General features: G+C 37.3%; 3 protein-coding genes across 3 annotated transcripts; 1 reads left to right on the top strand and 2 right to left on the bottom strand.

The window, feature by feature from the left end:
- Window positions 1-1,037: 1,037 nt before the first annotated feature.
- Window positions 1,038-10,932, bottom strand: LOC147762812 (uncharacterized). The gene is made up of 2 exons (XM_087009731.1): window positions 10,003-10,932; window positions 1,038-2,814 (listed from the first exon to the last, which is right to left on the bottom strand). Exon 2 carries the CDS (start codon window positions 2,188-2,190, stop codon window positions 1,846-1,848), a length of 345 nt encoding a protein of 114 aa, XP_086865857.1. The 5' UTR covers window positions 2,191-2,814; window positions 10,003-10,932; the 3' UTR covers window positions 1,038-1,845.
- Window positions 10,933-11,179: 247 nt separating this feature from the next.
- LOC106180732 (galactosylceramide sulfotransferase) lies at window positions 11,180-15,407 on the bottom strand. The gene is made up of 2 exons (XM_013564827.2): window positions 15,159-15,407; window positions 11,180-14,243 (listed from the first exon to the last, which is right to left on the bottom strand). The coding sequence occupies exons 1-2, from the start codon at window positions 15,350-15,352 to the stop codon at window positions 13,172-13,174; spliced, it is 1,266 nt and encodes a 421-aa protein (XP_013420281.2). The 5' UTR covers window positions 15,353-15,407; the 3' UTR covers window positions 11,180-13,171.
- A 995-nt stretch (window positions 15,408-16,402) lies between these two features.
- LOC106154368 (lewis-type alpha-(1,3)-fucosyltransferase-like) lies at window positions 16,403-17,686 on the top strand. Its single transcript, XM_013528700.2, has one exon. The coding sequence runs from the start codon at window positions 16,403-16,405 to the stop codon at window positions 17,684-17,686; it is 1,284 nt and encodes a 427-aa protein (XP_013384154.2).
- The last annotated feature ends 624 nt before the right edge of the window (window positions 17,687-18,310 follow it).

Raw genomic sequence — 18,310 nt, forward strand, 5'->3', positions numbered from 1 at the left:
TATTTAATATATATTTCATTGTCAATTTTTGCAGTTATGCTATCTGAGTTACCTAGTAAAGAGAATTAGATTCAGTGTCACAAATGAGGCCGAATAACGTCACATTTTCCTCGTACTAGTAGCTCATTCAATTTTGATTACCTCACAAGAGTGTTATTATTCTAATACTACATGCAGCAAAACACTCAGAGCGCAGACAACCTCCAAATCACCTCAATCAAAAGGCCACGCTGTTACTGATTGTGCTAGTTGTCCGAATGCAGAGGGCGGAAGTGGTATTATAGATTGATTAATATGCACCAGTCGAGATGAGTTGGGTATATTGCAGACTTCGAAATGCATTTCAACCATGAAAAGCGGGAGTGGCGGAACCAATAGGGCATGCGGACGGCTAGAGATACATGTGCAGTGATAAACTCAACTGAACCTCTACAGCGTTTTAAAAAGGGAGGATGATGGTCCGGGTAACACCCAAAATCTAATCACATTTAAGATTTTGCTATCCTTAGAATTTCATTAAAATTCGAATAATTGAAATGAAAATAACTGATGACAAGCAAACAAACAAAGGGGTGTGAAAACATGGCCTCCTCCTTTTGCGGAAGTACAGAGCCAAGAAGCAAATTGAGACCCAACAGCGCACCGTCGTCGGCTCAACAGTGAACTGAAATTAACCTACTCTCCTCCAGATCTCTACATGTAGGTTTCGTTACACAGGCTGATATGGGTTAAAATTGCTTGTCTTTAAACTGATGCACCGCGTTGATTTCCTCCACTTGTTGATCACCGCAATTTGCAAGGTCGTAGTTACTTTACAGTTCCTAAAATTTGATGTGATCAGTTTTCTTTTCACGTATTAAAAAATGAAGTTATCGAACAACGATCACGATCAACTGGGTCAAGAAAAGAATGGTAAAAAGGTAATTGCTGAAGGCAGAGTACTTCTTCAGGTTTTACCGTGTGGTATATACAATGTATATTTTGGTTTTGCATTTCAAGCAAAAAATATCAAGACAGTAATAAAACTTACATGTGATACATTTTGGTTTTTTATTTTTTTTTTTAATTTTTAATTTTTTTAAGTAGCGTGTATGCCAATCCAATCGCCAATCGTGCCAAAATTGAGTCAGTCAAATTCTATACAGTCTGTGGGACCCAAGGCGTAGATAAGGTACCCAGCAAAATCAATACATTTCTAGTTACTATCTGTCAAGTAAAAACATACACAATTTATGCAATGTATAATGTTTTTGAATGAATAACTTTGATATCATTATCCTGCGCGTTTGTAAATTTCTTTTCCTGTGTTGTGCATAAATCTGCTCATCACCAAACATGATACATCATTAGGTATGTGTCGTATTTCCTGACATTTAAACCACCAGTCGAATGCAAACGTAAGTTCATGTATCTTCACCAACCAAGCAATTACATAGATGTATATGTTTCAGCATAACGCGGTATCTTAAATAAGACATTTACAGTGGTGGGCTCTTGGGGTCGCACAACAGACACCCCCAAGATATAAATACATTAATGAAACGAGACCAAACCAAGCCTTTTAACCACATACTATAGTATAATCCCGGGCAACTGTTTTATAGATTCAAAAATACCAAGTGAATTGAAGCAATTTTTGTGCCTTTCCTTAAGCAAAATCCTCGACCAAGCAGTGTAATTATCTTTATTGACGTCAAGTTAAGACACAAGAAAGTCCTGTGTTGATATTTTTTCCTGTAAAGCCGACCGTTTTAAGCCATGCGTAGTTCTATTTACAGGTGTGTGATGCTGGCACAAGTATGCGTTTTGTAAAACGATGAAAACACACTTGTCCCCTGTTTTCTGTTATACATAGAACTCTTTCATACAGGGAATGAACGCGAAAGCATGCCGCTCATTTCTGACGCACTTCAACTCGTCATCCCTGCAGGCATCCCGGAATATCTTCATAATACTAACAAAGGCGATAACCAACGGCAGTCCGCACAACATCACAAAGGACCAAGTGGCAATCCAGATTAGCACGTTCATGTGGTATTTCACTCCGAAGAATATCAATATTATCCCAACAGCAAATGTTCCCCAAGCAATGACCATTACGGCCCAAAAAGCCAGGTCTTTCAATTCCATCTGCATGAAGAGAATCTTGGGGTGCTCCTCCATCGCTTCCTCGCCTTCCTCGGAATCCATTTTTGAAATCTTTGACGCTTTATGAATTGTCTTAACTGGTTAATATCTCGAAAGGAGAAATAACTCTGACCCTATGAACAAAATTCCGCCTGAGATAAAACGCTCGGCGTGGGACAAGAGGCTCCTAACTTTTAATTTGCTCTAAGACGCCCTACCGCCCTATGCCTTGCGCTCCGTATGTCTTGTTTTGGTATCCCATTTAGTACTATTTAGTACGGCACATTTAGTACTATTTAGTACGGCACATTTAGTACTATTTAGTACGACATACGACACAGTACGTTCCCAAAGGGCAGTGACTCCTCACAGGGACCGAGGAATTCAACACTCATTGCTGAGAGCAAACACCCAAAAGGCGCGAATCGTGAAAATGCCTCACGTAACAGCTTGTCGTCCGTTCCTTTCCTCGGATTGAATCTCACCGTGATATCTGTGGCGGATGCAGAAGACTCTGCTTACCGTTGCAATCACGGTATCGTTTCTCCAGATTTTAATTAAATTACATTACGAAGAATGCGTTCACTGAAGCAGTTCGACCATAGTTTCTCTATTTAGCAGAAGTCCTTACGTTGTATCCGCCACTGCAGGAGATCTGCGATGCTAATATCCGTTTTACTTTGAGCTCTGAAATTAAATCGAACACTGTTATTTATAAATTGAAAACAGTATAAAACCGTCTCCTGAATTTAATTACTAGATCAGGACACGACAATCTTAATTCAACGTGTCCCAGATTTACAACAATCTTTCACCTATGTGCAATACTACAGAATTCATGAATGATGCTTTATTTTCCCTGTGTGGTTGACTTAGAAACACATTCATTTCGATACAACGTGAACGCTAATCGTAATAGTTCTACAAAGACATTCAGTGTACATACACTTCACAGGTATCCTTACATACTTGGAAGCAAATTTACATATCACCAGATGTACATATGAAGGGGGTACTTCAGTTTCCACCCCTCCCCCGAACGTCTGTTGCTCCCACTGTGTGACCTTTTCATCTACCAGTGCCATTTGACTTCCGCACCCCCGTCTCATACCGTGATGACATGGCACTTACGCGTCTCCCCCTCAAACAGAATCAAGCTAGGGCATTTTGCCCATTGTTACCTTGCATTATTGGATGCGTAGTCTCGATCAGTCTTTCCCTTGAACCTTTCATGTCTTAATCACGTCCTCGACACTTGCATTTCAATCCATATATAATGCTTCTATTTTTTTAGTTAATTTTCCTGAACAGATTTATATGAGCTAGGCATGCTTTAGAGCATATAGGCCTGTCATAATGGCACTTTGCATTTAGTTGCATTAACTATTATTATACCAGTATTTTACCGATCATTTCCTCTTCTGCATTTCAAGATAATTTAACGGACCCTTGAGAAATCGGGAGGCTTTTGTTACAAAACCCTACGGCCATCTTAGGTCATTGGTAGTTTGTACGGTATCAAAATTATTTTTATAGACATGACGCTTTATATTACCAAGTACATGTAGGCCTTAGATATACAAAATATATTTTCCTTTTTTTTTTTGTTAATTTGAATCGATACTTCAAGATCACATTGACCTACAGTTCTGACAAAATGTCATTAATTGTTTTCAATATCAACAAATTTTGTGAACGTATTAAATTGTAATTTAAATTCAGAAGCGATTTTAAGTCCCATTAAAAAGCTTGGACGCTCTAGAACAATAAGAGTTGAGATAATTCATGGACATAAAAATTATACCATAGTGAAAAAGATCGTAGCAAAATACTTCGCAAAATGATGTCATTGAAATATCAATCTTATATTCATAATCTTCTTCAAGTCAAATCCATTGATTGGTAAGATAACACACCCACATATTCTGAGCTATTCCGTTTTTTTTATTCATTCGGATTATGTAAATCAGTTTGTCAAGATCATCGAATTTCAATTTGAAATGCCAGCTATTACGTACACATGTAAGTGAATCTGTATAGTTAATTTTAAGCCTAATGAAGCTTCATTTATCTCCAAAAACGCGGGATGATGTTTCGGATCTGGAGGCGGTTTCTTGTACGTATGCAAAGGGTGGTGTCAAATTACCAATCTAACGAGAGTGAAAAGTATAAAAAAAAAAACTCGTCAAATCCTATCGATGGCAGGATCTGACGATCGTGCTTGTCTTTGAAACAAATGAGAGGTTCCGTTTTCTTGTGGCTTTTTTGCAATGTGGAGCATTTCCGTGAGCGTTGCTGCATGCAGGCTTTACACAGACAAAGAAATGGAATTTTAACATAGTATTCGGTATATTGGATTTAGACTTATTTTGTATTATAAAAACAAATGAGTGTACAACATTTGATGTGTGAATGCTTCCATTTGACGCTGTGACAACAGTGTTATGTAACAGCTATGCATGAGACTACCAAATACTAGGTCAATCTTTGCGCAAATACTGTTAGTCTATGATAGCCAACCTAGAAACGTAAAAACACTTTGATTGAGAGCTGTTTAAGCTGACTTTTTTTTTGTAAAATGGAAGAGAGACATTTTTTTCCAATAAATGGATTAAAGCAACTATATTAGCAAAGTTATTTGGCATTCTTATTTTCAAAGTCGTTTTAAATATGACTAAGTGTGGTAGTTTGAAAAAACAAGAGCCGAAAGATATTCATGAGTATAGATGTAGAAATGTTAAACCACTTTGAAATAGATGCAAAAATAAAGAACCCCCGGAGCCGAAATAAGAAGCGTATTCGAAGTTTATGTTTTATTTGAATAGTCTTCAATATTAAATCAACATTAAACGCACTTCAGTATAAATAAAACCCTTATGCTGGACCTACTAATTACCTGATATTTTGTTGGAATTCATCCTCTCTAACGCTTATATTCCAAATCTGTATCTGCTTGACCTACTAGCCTACAGTTTCCTGCAATAATATACTGGCAAAACCACCAGATGTCACCACCGTCCAAGTGCATACCCGTTCGGTCGATGTACAATAGATGGCGAAACTGTTTCCTATACTGCAGCAGTACTTGTTACTCTCGGGGACTATCTCATAAGTTCACACATTTAAGTATCTCCAAACAGCATTTCTCTAGGGTACCATCTCAAAAGTTCACAAATTGAAGTGCTTTAGAACAATGTTTCTCTTAGGAATCCGCTCAGAAATTCACAAATTATAAAGTACAGTGCAACACCAGTCGACCACTCCCTATTTTAAAATACCAGGCTCCTATTCAAACCTGACATTTGTGAAGAGTTTCAGCTTCACTGCAAATAAAAGTATATATATATATCAATTAGATTCAAAGTTTAACAATATATATATATATATATATAAACTGGTGTCTCGGAACTGTTGCGGGAGTGCGAACAACGCGGATGTCATTATTTTAACTTTTACTTGAAATATGTAGGTTTATCGTATGTCAATGTGCAGTTTCTACGTAGTAATAGAACGTAAGTTAGCGCATGTGGTTAAAATATTATCAAAGGAGCTACTGGTGCGGGTGCAAAGCTATTGGGTGTTTTTAATTTAACATCTCGACCAAGAATTTTAGAACAGAAAGTAAGAGTTACTTATCCAAATTATACGGGCTCATTATCACTCGGAAGTTGTTATAAGATACTCCGAAATTCAGGGTATACATGTACATCAAACAAAAAGTGTCTGCGTTTCTCCATAACTTATTCAAAGCACAGACTGTAGCAGCTGCTCTCAAGATGAACCTCTTGCGCTTGCTCGAGCATTCCGCTTCATATACAGGCCTTAATGGGTGTGTGATACAAATTGCGTAGATATGCTATCTAGGACGCTTAATTCTTTAACATGTGCATGCCACAGTGAAAACGCATTCCATGTTATAAAAACGTTAAAAGATAAAAAGCAATTTGCTTCGCTTTTCTTGCTTCGCTTCTTTTTCATCATTTCGAGTATTATTTAAATAATATATGATGTATATAAAATGATATTTATATGGCTAAATCTAAGTTTTATTTTCAAAAAGTGGTCCGTAAGTTTTCATCTGATCGTGTATGGCGTGTATCATCATTACGTATCCTAAACGTCTGCACTATGTCAAGGGCGCTTTTGATAAAATGTCGCTTAGAGCTTATAAATACGGGATTGTTTTACCACAGCGTATATAATTTCATTATTTTCCTTGTTTGTTCGCCGCCGTGTGAACGAAAATGGAGTAGATACAGTGCATCTAAGACGGGATTGGTGCGGGTCCGAATCAATACGCAAGTGAACACATTGCTGAATAGAGAAGCAGAATATGTTTGCAAATGGTTTTTATGACAAAACAGCATCTGGTCATTGAAAACTCATTATTATTTTATATACAGCTGTTATAATGTTCACATTGCAGGACCAATCTTGCAATATTAATTAGTTTTCAAACATTGTAGATAGACATTAAGGAAATTTGTTTGCTGTGGCGGTATATAGGAGTTTGATTACACCTCTACTTAGAGTTATTTGTAGTATGCAAAAATAGTTACTTACCCTATACGTTTTGCATTAAGACTATGAAACATTGGAATGTATTTGTGTATGTAGGCAAGCGAAATGTTGTCACAACAGACTGATTGTGAAAACAACGAGCATTACATGTACAGTTAGAGACGATGCGCAGCTGTATTAGCTTATCTTCTAAACTCAGGGCATGCACGTTAACTGATGTCAGATTTGTGAGGAGAAAACATGAAAATAAAAACGCAAATTACGCATTTGGTTATAACTCTTTGATGTTTTGAGTTTAAAAAAAGACACGGGAAATGAATACCCAACTGTTGAGTAGAAATGCTCCAATTGCTGCAATTGGTAGAAAGTGATGCAAGTGAACATCCAGTCGTTATGATGATTACATTTATGTTTCCAGATGTTATATCTACATCGGAGAGGAAAATTCGTGTTTTAATAAATATTTAAATCACTATGTGTATGGTTCTGTTCACCTGAGAGAGGGATCTTGAGAGAAAGAGAGGGAGGTTTCGATTAAGAGACACTGTCTAGTGTGCATAAACATTAATGAGCCAATTGCATCCGTTTTGGTAATACATTCTTGGGTAAAGGTAAAGTGCGGACTCTAGAAACTAAAATCAAAAGCCTCTTGGAACTTCTGTATGTCTTTCATTTTCTTCGAATGCGAATAATGAGACACATGTACAGTGGTTGAAGTTTCATATGTGTATCATGAAACATAAAGGATTTTTAAAAAGCATGCAGTGGTGACAGTGGCAGAAAATCCTCACTCAATAGTTCATTTGGTCATTTCGAAAAACGCTCTACGGTATTTCCACCCAACATTACATTGTTTATAATCAGTGGTTTTGAATGAATATCCAAAAGTACCCTGGTATCTCACTTACTTCAATTTGAACGAATGTTAACTACATGTATAGCTGAAAAATAGGGAACAGCGTCTATGCCCTTCTATGCATGTACGTCAGCGTTAACTTTCTTTTTACCTTTTTCAACGGTGTATATTAATAAAGCCGTAAACTTTATGTGAATAGGTAGGTGAACATAGGTTTATACCAGTAAAAATCACATCACAGAAGCCGATAGCTTTAAAGGCGCCTCTCTTTTGCACCACGTGTTTCCCAGAAAGCACATTAATCAATTTTCTCACACATAAGAAACCATACAAACATCCAAGCATTATAACCTAATAGTTACACACTACTACAGATCAGGTACCCCTTTTCCTACCAAAGAGAGGGGGGGGGTCGAGGGGGAGGGGGATAAGACAAGTCCTCTGGACCCAGTAGTATAAGTTAGATAAAGTCACGGAATTTTCAGACGAGGCAAATATCTCGTGTGCCCAAAAGATACCACATCGTTCAGTATGCCTTAACCTTTCCTTGTGCATTTTGACCGAGTTGGCCAGTAATTGTACTTTAAAAAAATTGAAAAAAATCTGGTATTGGATGGATTGTGATTCTAAAGCTTCATTTCATAATAACTTGCTCTCTGTAACCGATGCCCAGTTGAGATATGATTAGGATACGAGATCAACATCTGAAGGGGACCTCAGGGAAATCAAACTTCGACAATCATTAGAAAAGCTAGAGGTACCCAGATGAGGTTTTAATGACAAGTTAATGCTTTTCTTAAAATACACCATGTTAAGTGCAATGGGGGCCACACGTGTGGTCAGTAGAAGTCATGTGTTTATGGTGTTAAATGAAGCCGAAGATGGCCTTAAGAGCCGTTCTGAGACTATGCATTAGTATAGCTTGGCAAGCATATACCCCCGGTACACTCTGATGAACATGCTCAGGGGTTACAAGGTTACAGAAACAACGTTTTAATTATCTTGTCGGGGGATCAAAAGATTGCCAGTGTCAGTGCTTGACTTTGATTATTCTCTCAGAGATCGGACAATTTTAAGTTGCTGCAAACAATGATAAAAGTGACTTTGATCAATTTGGTCAGTATGGCAGGTTACGGGAACGTAATTAAGATATTCTGATTGATGAAATATCATTTTCCGGTCAAAGCATCAGACATGTGCACACTTTTGATGACTCGGCCAATACTATATGTGAATGTGTTGTTAAAAAAATTCTCGTTCTTGCCCATTTGTCCCAAAGGCAATGTAATAGTCCACTTAAATACAGTAATTATTGACCTGTTTCTCCTGTTAAAAAAGGACCCACACGGTAAATAATCAGTATCTTATACATGTATAATTCGACTACTACACATTCATCTTTTGTAAGAGTACGTGTTTTTTTTTTATCAATTTCGTTGTAAAGGTTTAGACCAGTTTTGGGCTATAACTCCTTTTTGACACAGGCCAGTTCTTTCAATAAACTGTGACAAACTTTGCAAATAAATAAATAAATAAATAAATAAATAAATAAATAAATAAATAAAGGACGTCATCTAGCTATGAGGCTCATGTTGACATTGGATGGACCTATCTGCGAAAGTCTCGCTGCAGCAGTGGACGTAGTTTTCTACAATCACTCTGCTTACCAGTAATAAACAAAAATAATTCTTCAGGGAAAATCGCAGCAGTGTTATGTTAAATTCAACGCATTTGCATCGCTTACTACTAAAAAAACGCCCACTGTAGGCTCTATGTCTCATATTATTTCAGTTAAAATACTCAATGCCTCCGTTTTGACGATAACAATAGCTTCAGTGCACATAACATTTATCGATGCACGAAAAAATACCCTTAGTCTCAATAACAAAACGATCTACACGCAAAGAAGACACTCAAGTAGAATAATGCATCTTGCGAACAGAGGTGTTTCTTGGAATGCCTACTGACACAGAATTCACGCCTCAAGCCAACATTACTAATACTGATCATGACTTCGACATACACTTAGATGAAGAATACTGATTCGTGTAGGGATACTCCGAATGTGATATCAAGTAGAAATCTATAATTAGGAAAGTCAAAATTACGCTATATAGGTGCCTACATGTTTTAAATATCTGCTGCCTCTTTCTTTTTGATCGGAGAACCACATTTTTGGTGCGCACATACTGCACTTCAATAACAAATACCTTTCAGTTATTTATTCCAGACGCCGATTCAAACAAAAGGCTCTGACCCATTCACATAGGGGAAGACTAATACAAACTTTCTCTAAATAAGGATCGCCAGAACTCCATTTTGCTGCCCATTGTCCTTTATACGCCCATAGTCTCGCCCAGATTAACAAATGCGCCTCCTGAACACTGTAAATTGCAGTCGAGAATTCAAGAGAGAACAGTCACATTTTCCGTCTTACTTTAGTTTTCAAAGTATTAACACAATTATATGTACCAGTACATGTCATATCTTATACTTACCGTGATGTCAAAACTCTATATTTAGGTGATGTCAGATCCCACAGAACATTCAGCGGATGTAAAAACACAACGAGGGAGACTGCCACAGCAAAAATCCACCTCAATGCTATTAGGTTCTACAGCTGACAATTCATTTCCGTTCGTCTTCGATCTGTGAGTAACAGTGCAATACTCTTGGAAACAATCATATCATCACTCCTGCAATAAGACATACACCTTCTGGTAACAGGGGCCAGACATTATATAACGTCTTCATTGTCTGGGTGGATATCTCGAAGGCGAACGGGCTTGTAGATGGCAGACGGGCATTGATGGTTTCTATACAGGAGTTCGGTGTTATTTGGCAACATGTGTTTGGCGATGAACACAGTAGCACGGGTAATACCGCCGAGACCCTAGCCCGTTCATACGTGTCTGAGGTGCCCAGATGCAATTATTGAATACAATTAAACTACCCTGCCACTGCTTCACAGAGGGTTCCAAAATTATTGTTGAAGCAAGTATACAGCGACGCTTCTCCGCATTTGATGGATAATGACGTTTCTAATGCTACCCATATGTTTATGAGTAACTCAGAATGAATGATAAGACACAACTTTACTATTCTGCAGATGGTTTACAGAGAGTTTCGAAATATTACCATCAGGATAGGGGTTTGCAAAAGATACTCTATATCTATAGTGTCGGCGCTTCACAAATATCGGCTAGTTCAATTACTGACCATGGCTCGCCCATTCCGCTGTTGGCACGACATCTTTCCATCTCATTGCTACTGGGCACACGGTCATTACAAACCGTTATACCATATGCGTCAGAGCTCCTAAATCTTTCGGTTTACCTCAGTTTTTTTGGCGATGATGATATACGTCGTCTCGAATATTGTATCATCTGTATCTAACCCTCTTAGTTGCAAGTCATAAGCGTGGCTTCAGTAAAATACGTGCAGGTTCCGTATAAATGCTACAGAGAAGATTTTCTGGACTTTGTCTTTATTAAGTAGAATAGTCCAAAATGTCTTGTATCAGCTGTAATTTACAGGCAATATTGAGCGAGCACAATATAACTAGTGTTTCTCCTTCTAATAACAGCATTGTGTGTCTTCTCCATCCAAAATTACCACAAACATTTACTTCATCACTCATACCAGTACAAACAACACAGGGTATTTGGTTCAAGACCGATTTTATTACATAATCCCACCAATGAATTTTCTTGAAAATTAATTTGATATAACAGCAAATTGTTGCAAGTATTATGTATTATGTCTTTAGGAATTTAAATAGAAGAGAAATAGCCAGCACAAGTCATTATCATTTACAAACCATTCTGCGACTATTTCGTTTGGAGGGTTGTAAAGAGACCGTTATTGGAGATGGGGATAGCCATAAAATGTCGTTTGACTACGCCAAATGTTCCTTACTGTTTCTGTGTTACTCTGTTTTGTTAGTGATCTTACAGAATATTGCTTCCATCTGGGGTCTTGTATCTCTCTCTCTCTTGCCCTTTCACTAAACCAATTGTAGATGGGTTCAATATACCTAAAATATTGGTTAAATTCACAAATGACTTGAATGAAATAATTTACTTATTGTAAACAAAAAGCGAAAAAATACGGCATTGTAATCAAATATATAAGCCGTAACTAAACAACAGTGAAAATATCCAAAATAATTTACTAATTACAAAAGGGATAGAAATATACAGTACATAATTCCAGACAAACAAATAAAAACCAAGTATTTATAACTGAATAAGAAACATTAGTAATTACTATAATTAAAAAGGTAGATACGCAAAACATACACTGTAAATATAGTGCGATGAGATAAAAAATGAAATAATAAATAATACAAAGGATACAAACAATAAAAGCATATGCCATATGTTTTCATTGGAATACGTTTTTAAGCGTGTTCCATATTATGTCTTATTTGTATTTTTTCTTTCTTTCATATAAATGTACTTTCAGTTCAAAATTGTAGTAAATATGTGCACTTAACTGATATTTTCAATGATACTTTAAAATAACCATGCATGGCGGCAGATTTATCATGCTATTCTGATTTTCTGTAATTAAAACTCTGGCAGTGACATACCACAGCCAGGAGATTGGGTCCCTAATGTGACTTACACTTGACAATTAGGCGAATTGTGTAGATGTGGGATTGCTACCAATCAACACCTTCTACTACACATTTTGGATATCGTCTTTTTTTATAAATTCATTCTCATCATTGAAATCCTTTGTTAGGTGTATTTTTGTACTAGAAATGTTCAACTTTGATATAATTTTGTGTTGTTCAGCTTTTATATGCTTAAGAAACATATTGCGTTATTATATACAGTACATGTATGGCAACATTCTACAGTGTCAATTGAACAAGATAACGAACTGACATAAAAATAAGAAAGGTTTAAGATATTATCGATTGTGTCAGATATAACTATGAAATATTCTTCTGTTTGGACTATTCAAATTTGTTAAAAATGGAAATACCAAAATTATGATTATGGTACGATTTTCCTTGAAAAATCATAAACTTTGTCTATGACCCCATTCCCACAGATTTGAGATCGATCTATCCCCGTGGGGAGTCTCATTAGATTACTGTCAGCTTAGCCGGCTTAAATGTCTGCCCCTCCTACTAAAAGCTGTAAGGGGGTAATTAACTTCCGTGCGCGGTCGGCTGACAGCAATTTAGCGTGAACCCCCAGGGTGTTAGGTCGATTTAGTTGGATCGATCTAAATCTCTGGGAATGCGCTCTAAGTGATTGAGTTTTAACTGTTAAAACAGCAAAATAACACGACCATTGTCTTAAAGTAGCGCATTTATTTGTGCGAAAATAACTCACAAAGCCATATTTAATTTACACGTTAACAACTTAAAACAACTTACTTTTAACATGTCTATGCACACCTATTCAAAGTACCGAACATGTACACAGTTCACAGGGTATTTCTGACTCAGGTTGGTAAACTGAACTGAAAGCTAAAGGCACCATTCAGCGTAAGACCCAGATCTTGCTCAAAAATATTGTTGAATAGGGATACTTCAGCGTTTTTAAGAGGCTAATGTGAGAACATGACGTTAAATGCACGGATTCAGTAGAGTTATGGCCTAATTTGCCTTTTAGTAAATGATTTTCGACTGCGATTTACATGCACCATCTACGATAAAAGAGATTCAAAATATTTAGCAAAGACCCGTTTGTAATACTCCATTTTAAATAGTACTTTAAAATGGGTAGTGTATATTTCCATATATTTACAATGTAATCTGTTAAGTGTGAACGCTGGTGACCATTTTGACGGTGCCACACGGAGAGAGGTGTCGTTTTTATTATATTGGCAATACTGTCCAACTTGAAACAGAAGGTTCTTAAAATAACTGAGCTCGTCATAGAAATCGCCATCTTGGTCATTCATAATGTTTTCAAATTTAGATTTAAAATGATTGTATAGCATGTAATCTGCACTGTTTGCTTCTTGGAATAGTTGAGTTACAAGTGGGTCATTGTCTTGTAGAAGAGAGCTGTAGGTATCAGACGTTTGTGGTCGTAATTTAAGGTATATGATGTCAGATATGTCCCAGCACAGCATTCTTCGAGTCAAAATTAGTCCTTGGTCGAAGTATTCAAGTGGGATTAAAAGGTGGAATTCTGCGTCCAATTTACGAATATAATCACTGACATAGTTACTGTCTGACAAAAGAGTCTTGTTGCTTGGAAACCCAAGGTATTTTAACATATAGTTGCTCATAAGGTCTCTGGATTTCGAATACATTGGTTTGGTAAAGTAATCTCTCAGTGAACTGTCCCCATTTTGCTGTAACACATTACCCATGTGAAAGAAATTAAAATGAGATTTAAATCTTTCAAAGGGTTCTCTGACCGTTGTGACGAAAAATGTTTCTTCGGTGGTAAATTGACGGAGAATCTCTGGTTTGTATCTGCCGTGTGTTGCCCACACTTCGTTTGCTTTCAGAGGCAGACGATCATGTTGGTCTCGCAGAATCCCGCTTTTCGAGTCACTAGACGAGATAGCTACTCTTAGGCGATTTCTGTAGGCATATCTGAGGACTACAGCAGATAATGTTGTAGAGCCAGTTTTGTGAATTTTTATACTGACTATCTTTGTTTTTGGTTTGCACTGTTTTTTGTCGTCGGATTGAGTTCCATTGTTGAATTTTAAAGACAGCAGCGGTATCAAAGAGGACAAATCTGAATCACTTTCAAGGATCCTAGAAATAAAATTAAAACATGGATTTAGGCTAGTGCTTCAGTTAGTATGGAAGGGCGAGAGCTCAATGCAAAACTACGCTTTACTACTCTCAAAGATCGACACCATGTTAAAATGTAAAGATTTTCTATTCAAATGCAATTTGAATTTTTTTCATAAATTAATTTCATCATACAGTGCAGTTTGTTATTTCTTCATTCGATTTTTTGACTTAAGAGATTTGAGCAGGGCTTGTTTTATGTAATACTGCCTAAACGTATACACACGCACTTCCCAAAAAATAAGAAAAATAAATACCACAAAGACTACGTCAATTCCTAACCGCTTTGGCGGCTGTATGCAGCTGTACGTAATGCCGCAATTAGCATTAATATTTTATTCTTTTTTTTCTAAATTGTAAATGTGTTGTTTGATCATTTTACCCTTGTTAATTATTGAAACTAGCAACAGGTTGGTAATGAACTACGCACATATTACTGAAACTGACGTTGTTGTTTTCCTATTGATTGACTTTTGTTTAGAAATTAATACGTAGGTGCACGAGAACAAAATTTAAACTATGATTAAGATTACACAGAAAATTGGAAGATTCAAGAAGTGTTATTTGGTAGTAAAATGTTAAGATTCCACAAGGCATGATGAGTCATCTTTATAATTTGAATATTTGCAGTCAAGTGATAAAAACAACATACACGTACACACACACACACACACACACACACACACACACAAATTCACAATTACACACAAAGAGCTTTAAAATCTCTCTCTCTCTCTCTATCACTCTAAGTGTGTGTGTGTGTGTGTCATGCATATATGCAGGCCGCTGTGTGTATAGTTCACATTGTGCATCTTACTTGTGATATAGTCCAAGGTCAAGATCAAGGTATCAAGTACAATATAAAATGAAACCCACCTTGACATAACCTGAAATTCGTCCAAGTTCGCCTGAGAAATCCTATCGTCTGAAAGCACCGCATTGTGGATGACAGTGCATCCCGTCACTTCGCCGTCCCACTCATAGAAACATATAAAACCAATCAAAATAATTCCAATAAATATAAAAATCAAATCTCTATGTCGCAGAGAAAAAGCCTGAGTTGCCTCCATAACGACTGTGTCATTTTCTAGCGGTGCATTATGATAATATCTCAACAACGCTTAGATGCATGAATATATCATAACCCACACTGGAATATTTGCGGATTAGTCTCTCTGGTTAATCCAAATCGCATGTAACAAAATAAACACTAGGTGGCTAGATGATCTTTGTCAGAATTTATACTACATGTTAATGCGAAGGGGGAACGTTTACACAAGCAAAATTTAATTGGTATGAATATGATTTTAGTATAAAGGAAGAAGACAATAGCCAAAGAGCACGGTAAACTAGACGTGGCAATATTGCGGATATTGCGAGTAACACATTTCAAATTTGCTAATTCGCCAAAATCTGCAATGCAAAAATCAGCATTCTGTACCAAATTGTAATCTTTAAATACTACTTTTGCATTCAGATCACTCCTTATATTTTTTTTAATGAATAGATATGTATAGGCCTATATAATTAAGTAGATACACCTTAAGATGCCGTATTTATATATATAAGAGTAGGTCCATCGTACCCGTATTCTTCCTAACCTTCTTTAATGTTCTATGCACTTTGTCATAAACTAGATTCACTCTGCAATTTTAATAATCTCAGCAAAAATTGCTGATGGACAATATGGCGGACAGTCAGAATATCCAAGAATACGTTTATCAAATATTCTTCATCACGTAGGATATTTCCCAATATAGGTGGCAAGACGGTGTTGACGAGTTTATAGATACTTCTCAGCATTTTTATTATTCCGTTGTTTCTGAGCCTTTATCTGAACACACTAGTACAGTTAAAATAACTATAATACTACAATACGAGATGTCAACCTACTTTACTATGGAGATGTGTGAGAATGTACACATGACCCTGTGCAACGACCTTTCCTAATAGCTCAACTCTGTGTTCGTCACATTGCTGTTCCTGTATAACTTCAAATACACTGATTAATTCATAAGCAGAATCATTACGCTGAGCGCCAGCTGCTTTGGAGGCGTGCGCGCGCATCCACGTAGACACGTTGCCAACAAGACCACTGTCACAGAAGTCTCTCAAAGAAGATGGCCGTCTTGACAGGGAGGCTGTTTCGCCTGCGTTCCATGGCCACCACGTGCATCGTTCGGCCATTTCGAGTATTCGGTATAACGAATATTATCATCGCCCTTATTGTTGTCATAGGCCTGCTTGTGTTTCTCCCTTCAAAGAGCACTGACACCGTTTATCGCTTTGTCAAAAGTTACGGGTCAGGAAACAATGAGTTAGAAGAGGAGTTCATACCAACGGGGCCCCCGAAAACCATCCTATTTTGGAATGATGACTGGGGTTACATGAAAGATGGCGTGGACGGACTTTTCAAAGAACTGAACTGCCCGGTTAGTAACTGTATCATGACGCTAAACCAGAGTAAACTCAACGAGGCAGATGCTGTGCTTTTACATATCTGTCCTCTAGCGAACAAGAAGAACCCAGTTTGGCCAACGCGAACGAATCCCGACCAAATATGGATATTTTACACCCACGAGAGTCCCTGTTTTAGGGGGTTTGCTGGGAAATGGGAACAGTTATACCCGGAATGGGACAGTAAAGGTTTTAACTGGACAATGACATACAGAGCCGATTCTGACATTCCAATGTTTTACGGAGACGTGTGGAAAAGGGAGACCCCAACGAATAAGAATTACACCGAGGTTGCCTTGAGAGAGAAAAAATTGGCTGTCTGGATATCCAGCCACTGTGAAACATTTGGACAAAGAGAGTTCTATATTAAAGAACTAAGAAAACACATGCCCTTGGACATATTAGGTGAGTGCGGGGATCCTAATGGTTGTCCCATGGAAAATAGAGGTTATATTGATGACACTTGCATGGACCTCGTTGGCGAGAATTACAAATTTTTTCTAGCATTCGAAAACAGTTTCAGTTTCGATTACGTCACGGAAAAGTTTTTCAAGACTTTGCGAGGGGACTTTGTCGTAGTAGTTCGCGGCGCCGCAGACTACACGCGTCTTGGCGCCACACCAGAAATGTACATCAATACCGCCAACTTCTCCCACCCGCGGGATCTCGCCGCATACCTCATGAAGATCGACAAAGATCCTGCCTTATATGCAAAAATGCTTGAATGGAAAAACTACTACGATGGCACAAGTTATACACCCAGGACACGGCAATCTTGGTGTGATTTATGCAAAAAGGTCAACCAGAACCCGATGCCACGGAAGACGTGGACGAACTTTAAGGCGTGGTTCAATGAAAGTGAGTGCCGTAAACCACCAGATCTAGATTTTGTAACGGAAGAACTGAAAAACGAGCCAATGAAACCATGGCCACGACCTGCCGCCTAACATATGTAGACTTACATGCAAATATAAATACATAATGTGTTGGATAATATGTGTAGTTGATGTGCTTCAGAACTTTGTAATTACGGTGCCCATGTATATAACTCGAAAAACGTAAACGGATGGGGGAACGGTCTGAATGTAATTTTAATTCTTTTATCTAAGACTCAGATAAATATTTAAATAATCCGTGATTATAAGAGTCAGGTTTGAATATAAAAGAATTGATTTATTGTATAAAAAGAAACACGTGTCTTAGTTGTTTTGTGTCTAAAACGGGGTACTTTTCAAGTAACCGGAGTTTGCAAACCGATGTTAATATGTGACATACATCAATAAATTATAATTAAATATACTTTTACTTTCGTCCTAATCGAGTCCTACAGACTGAGTAACAGCAACATTTCAGAGGTAAAATGTCCCTGATGGTTTTTGTGGTTTTATCAATCATAAGAATTTCACAACAATTATATGTAGAGAGAATAATAAGATCTTACATGTGTGAGCAAGAACGAATACTTAGGAGGAGAAAACGCCAACTATGCGTTTGCGCCCACTTTTGCACGATATAAATCATAACACCGTCACATCTATTTTGCATGGTGTCCGTGTTTTGAGGTTAATTAA

This window comes from Lingula anatina, chromosome 3 (genome assembly GCF_051362555.1).
Source record: "Lingula anatina isolate TDL-2025a chromosome 3, LinAna3.0, whole genome shotgun sequence".
NCBI classification, from domain to species: Eukaryota; Metazoa; Brachiopoda; class Lingulata; order Lingulida; family Lingulidae; genus Lingula; species Lingula anatina.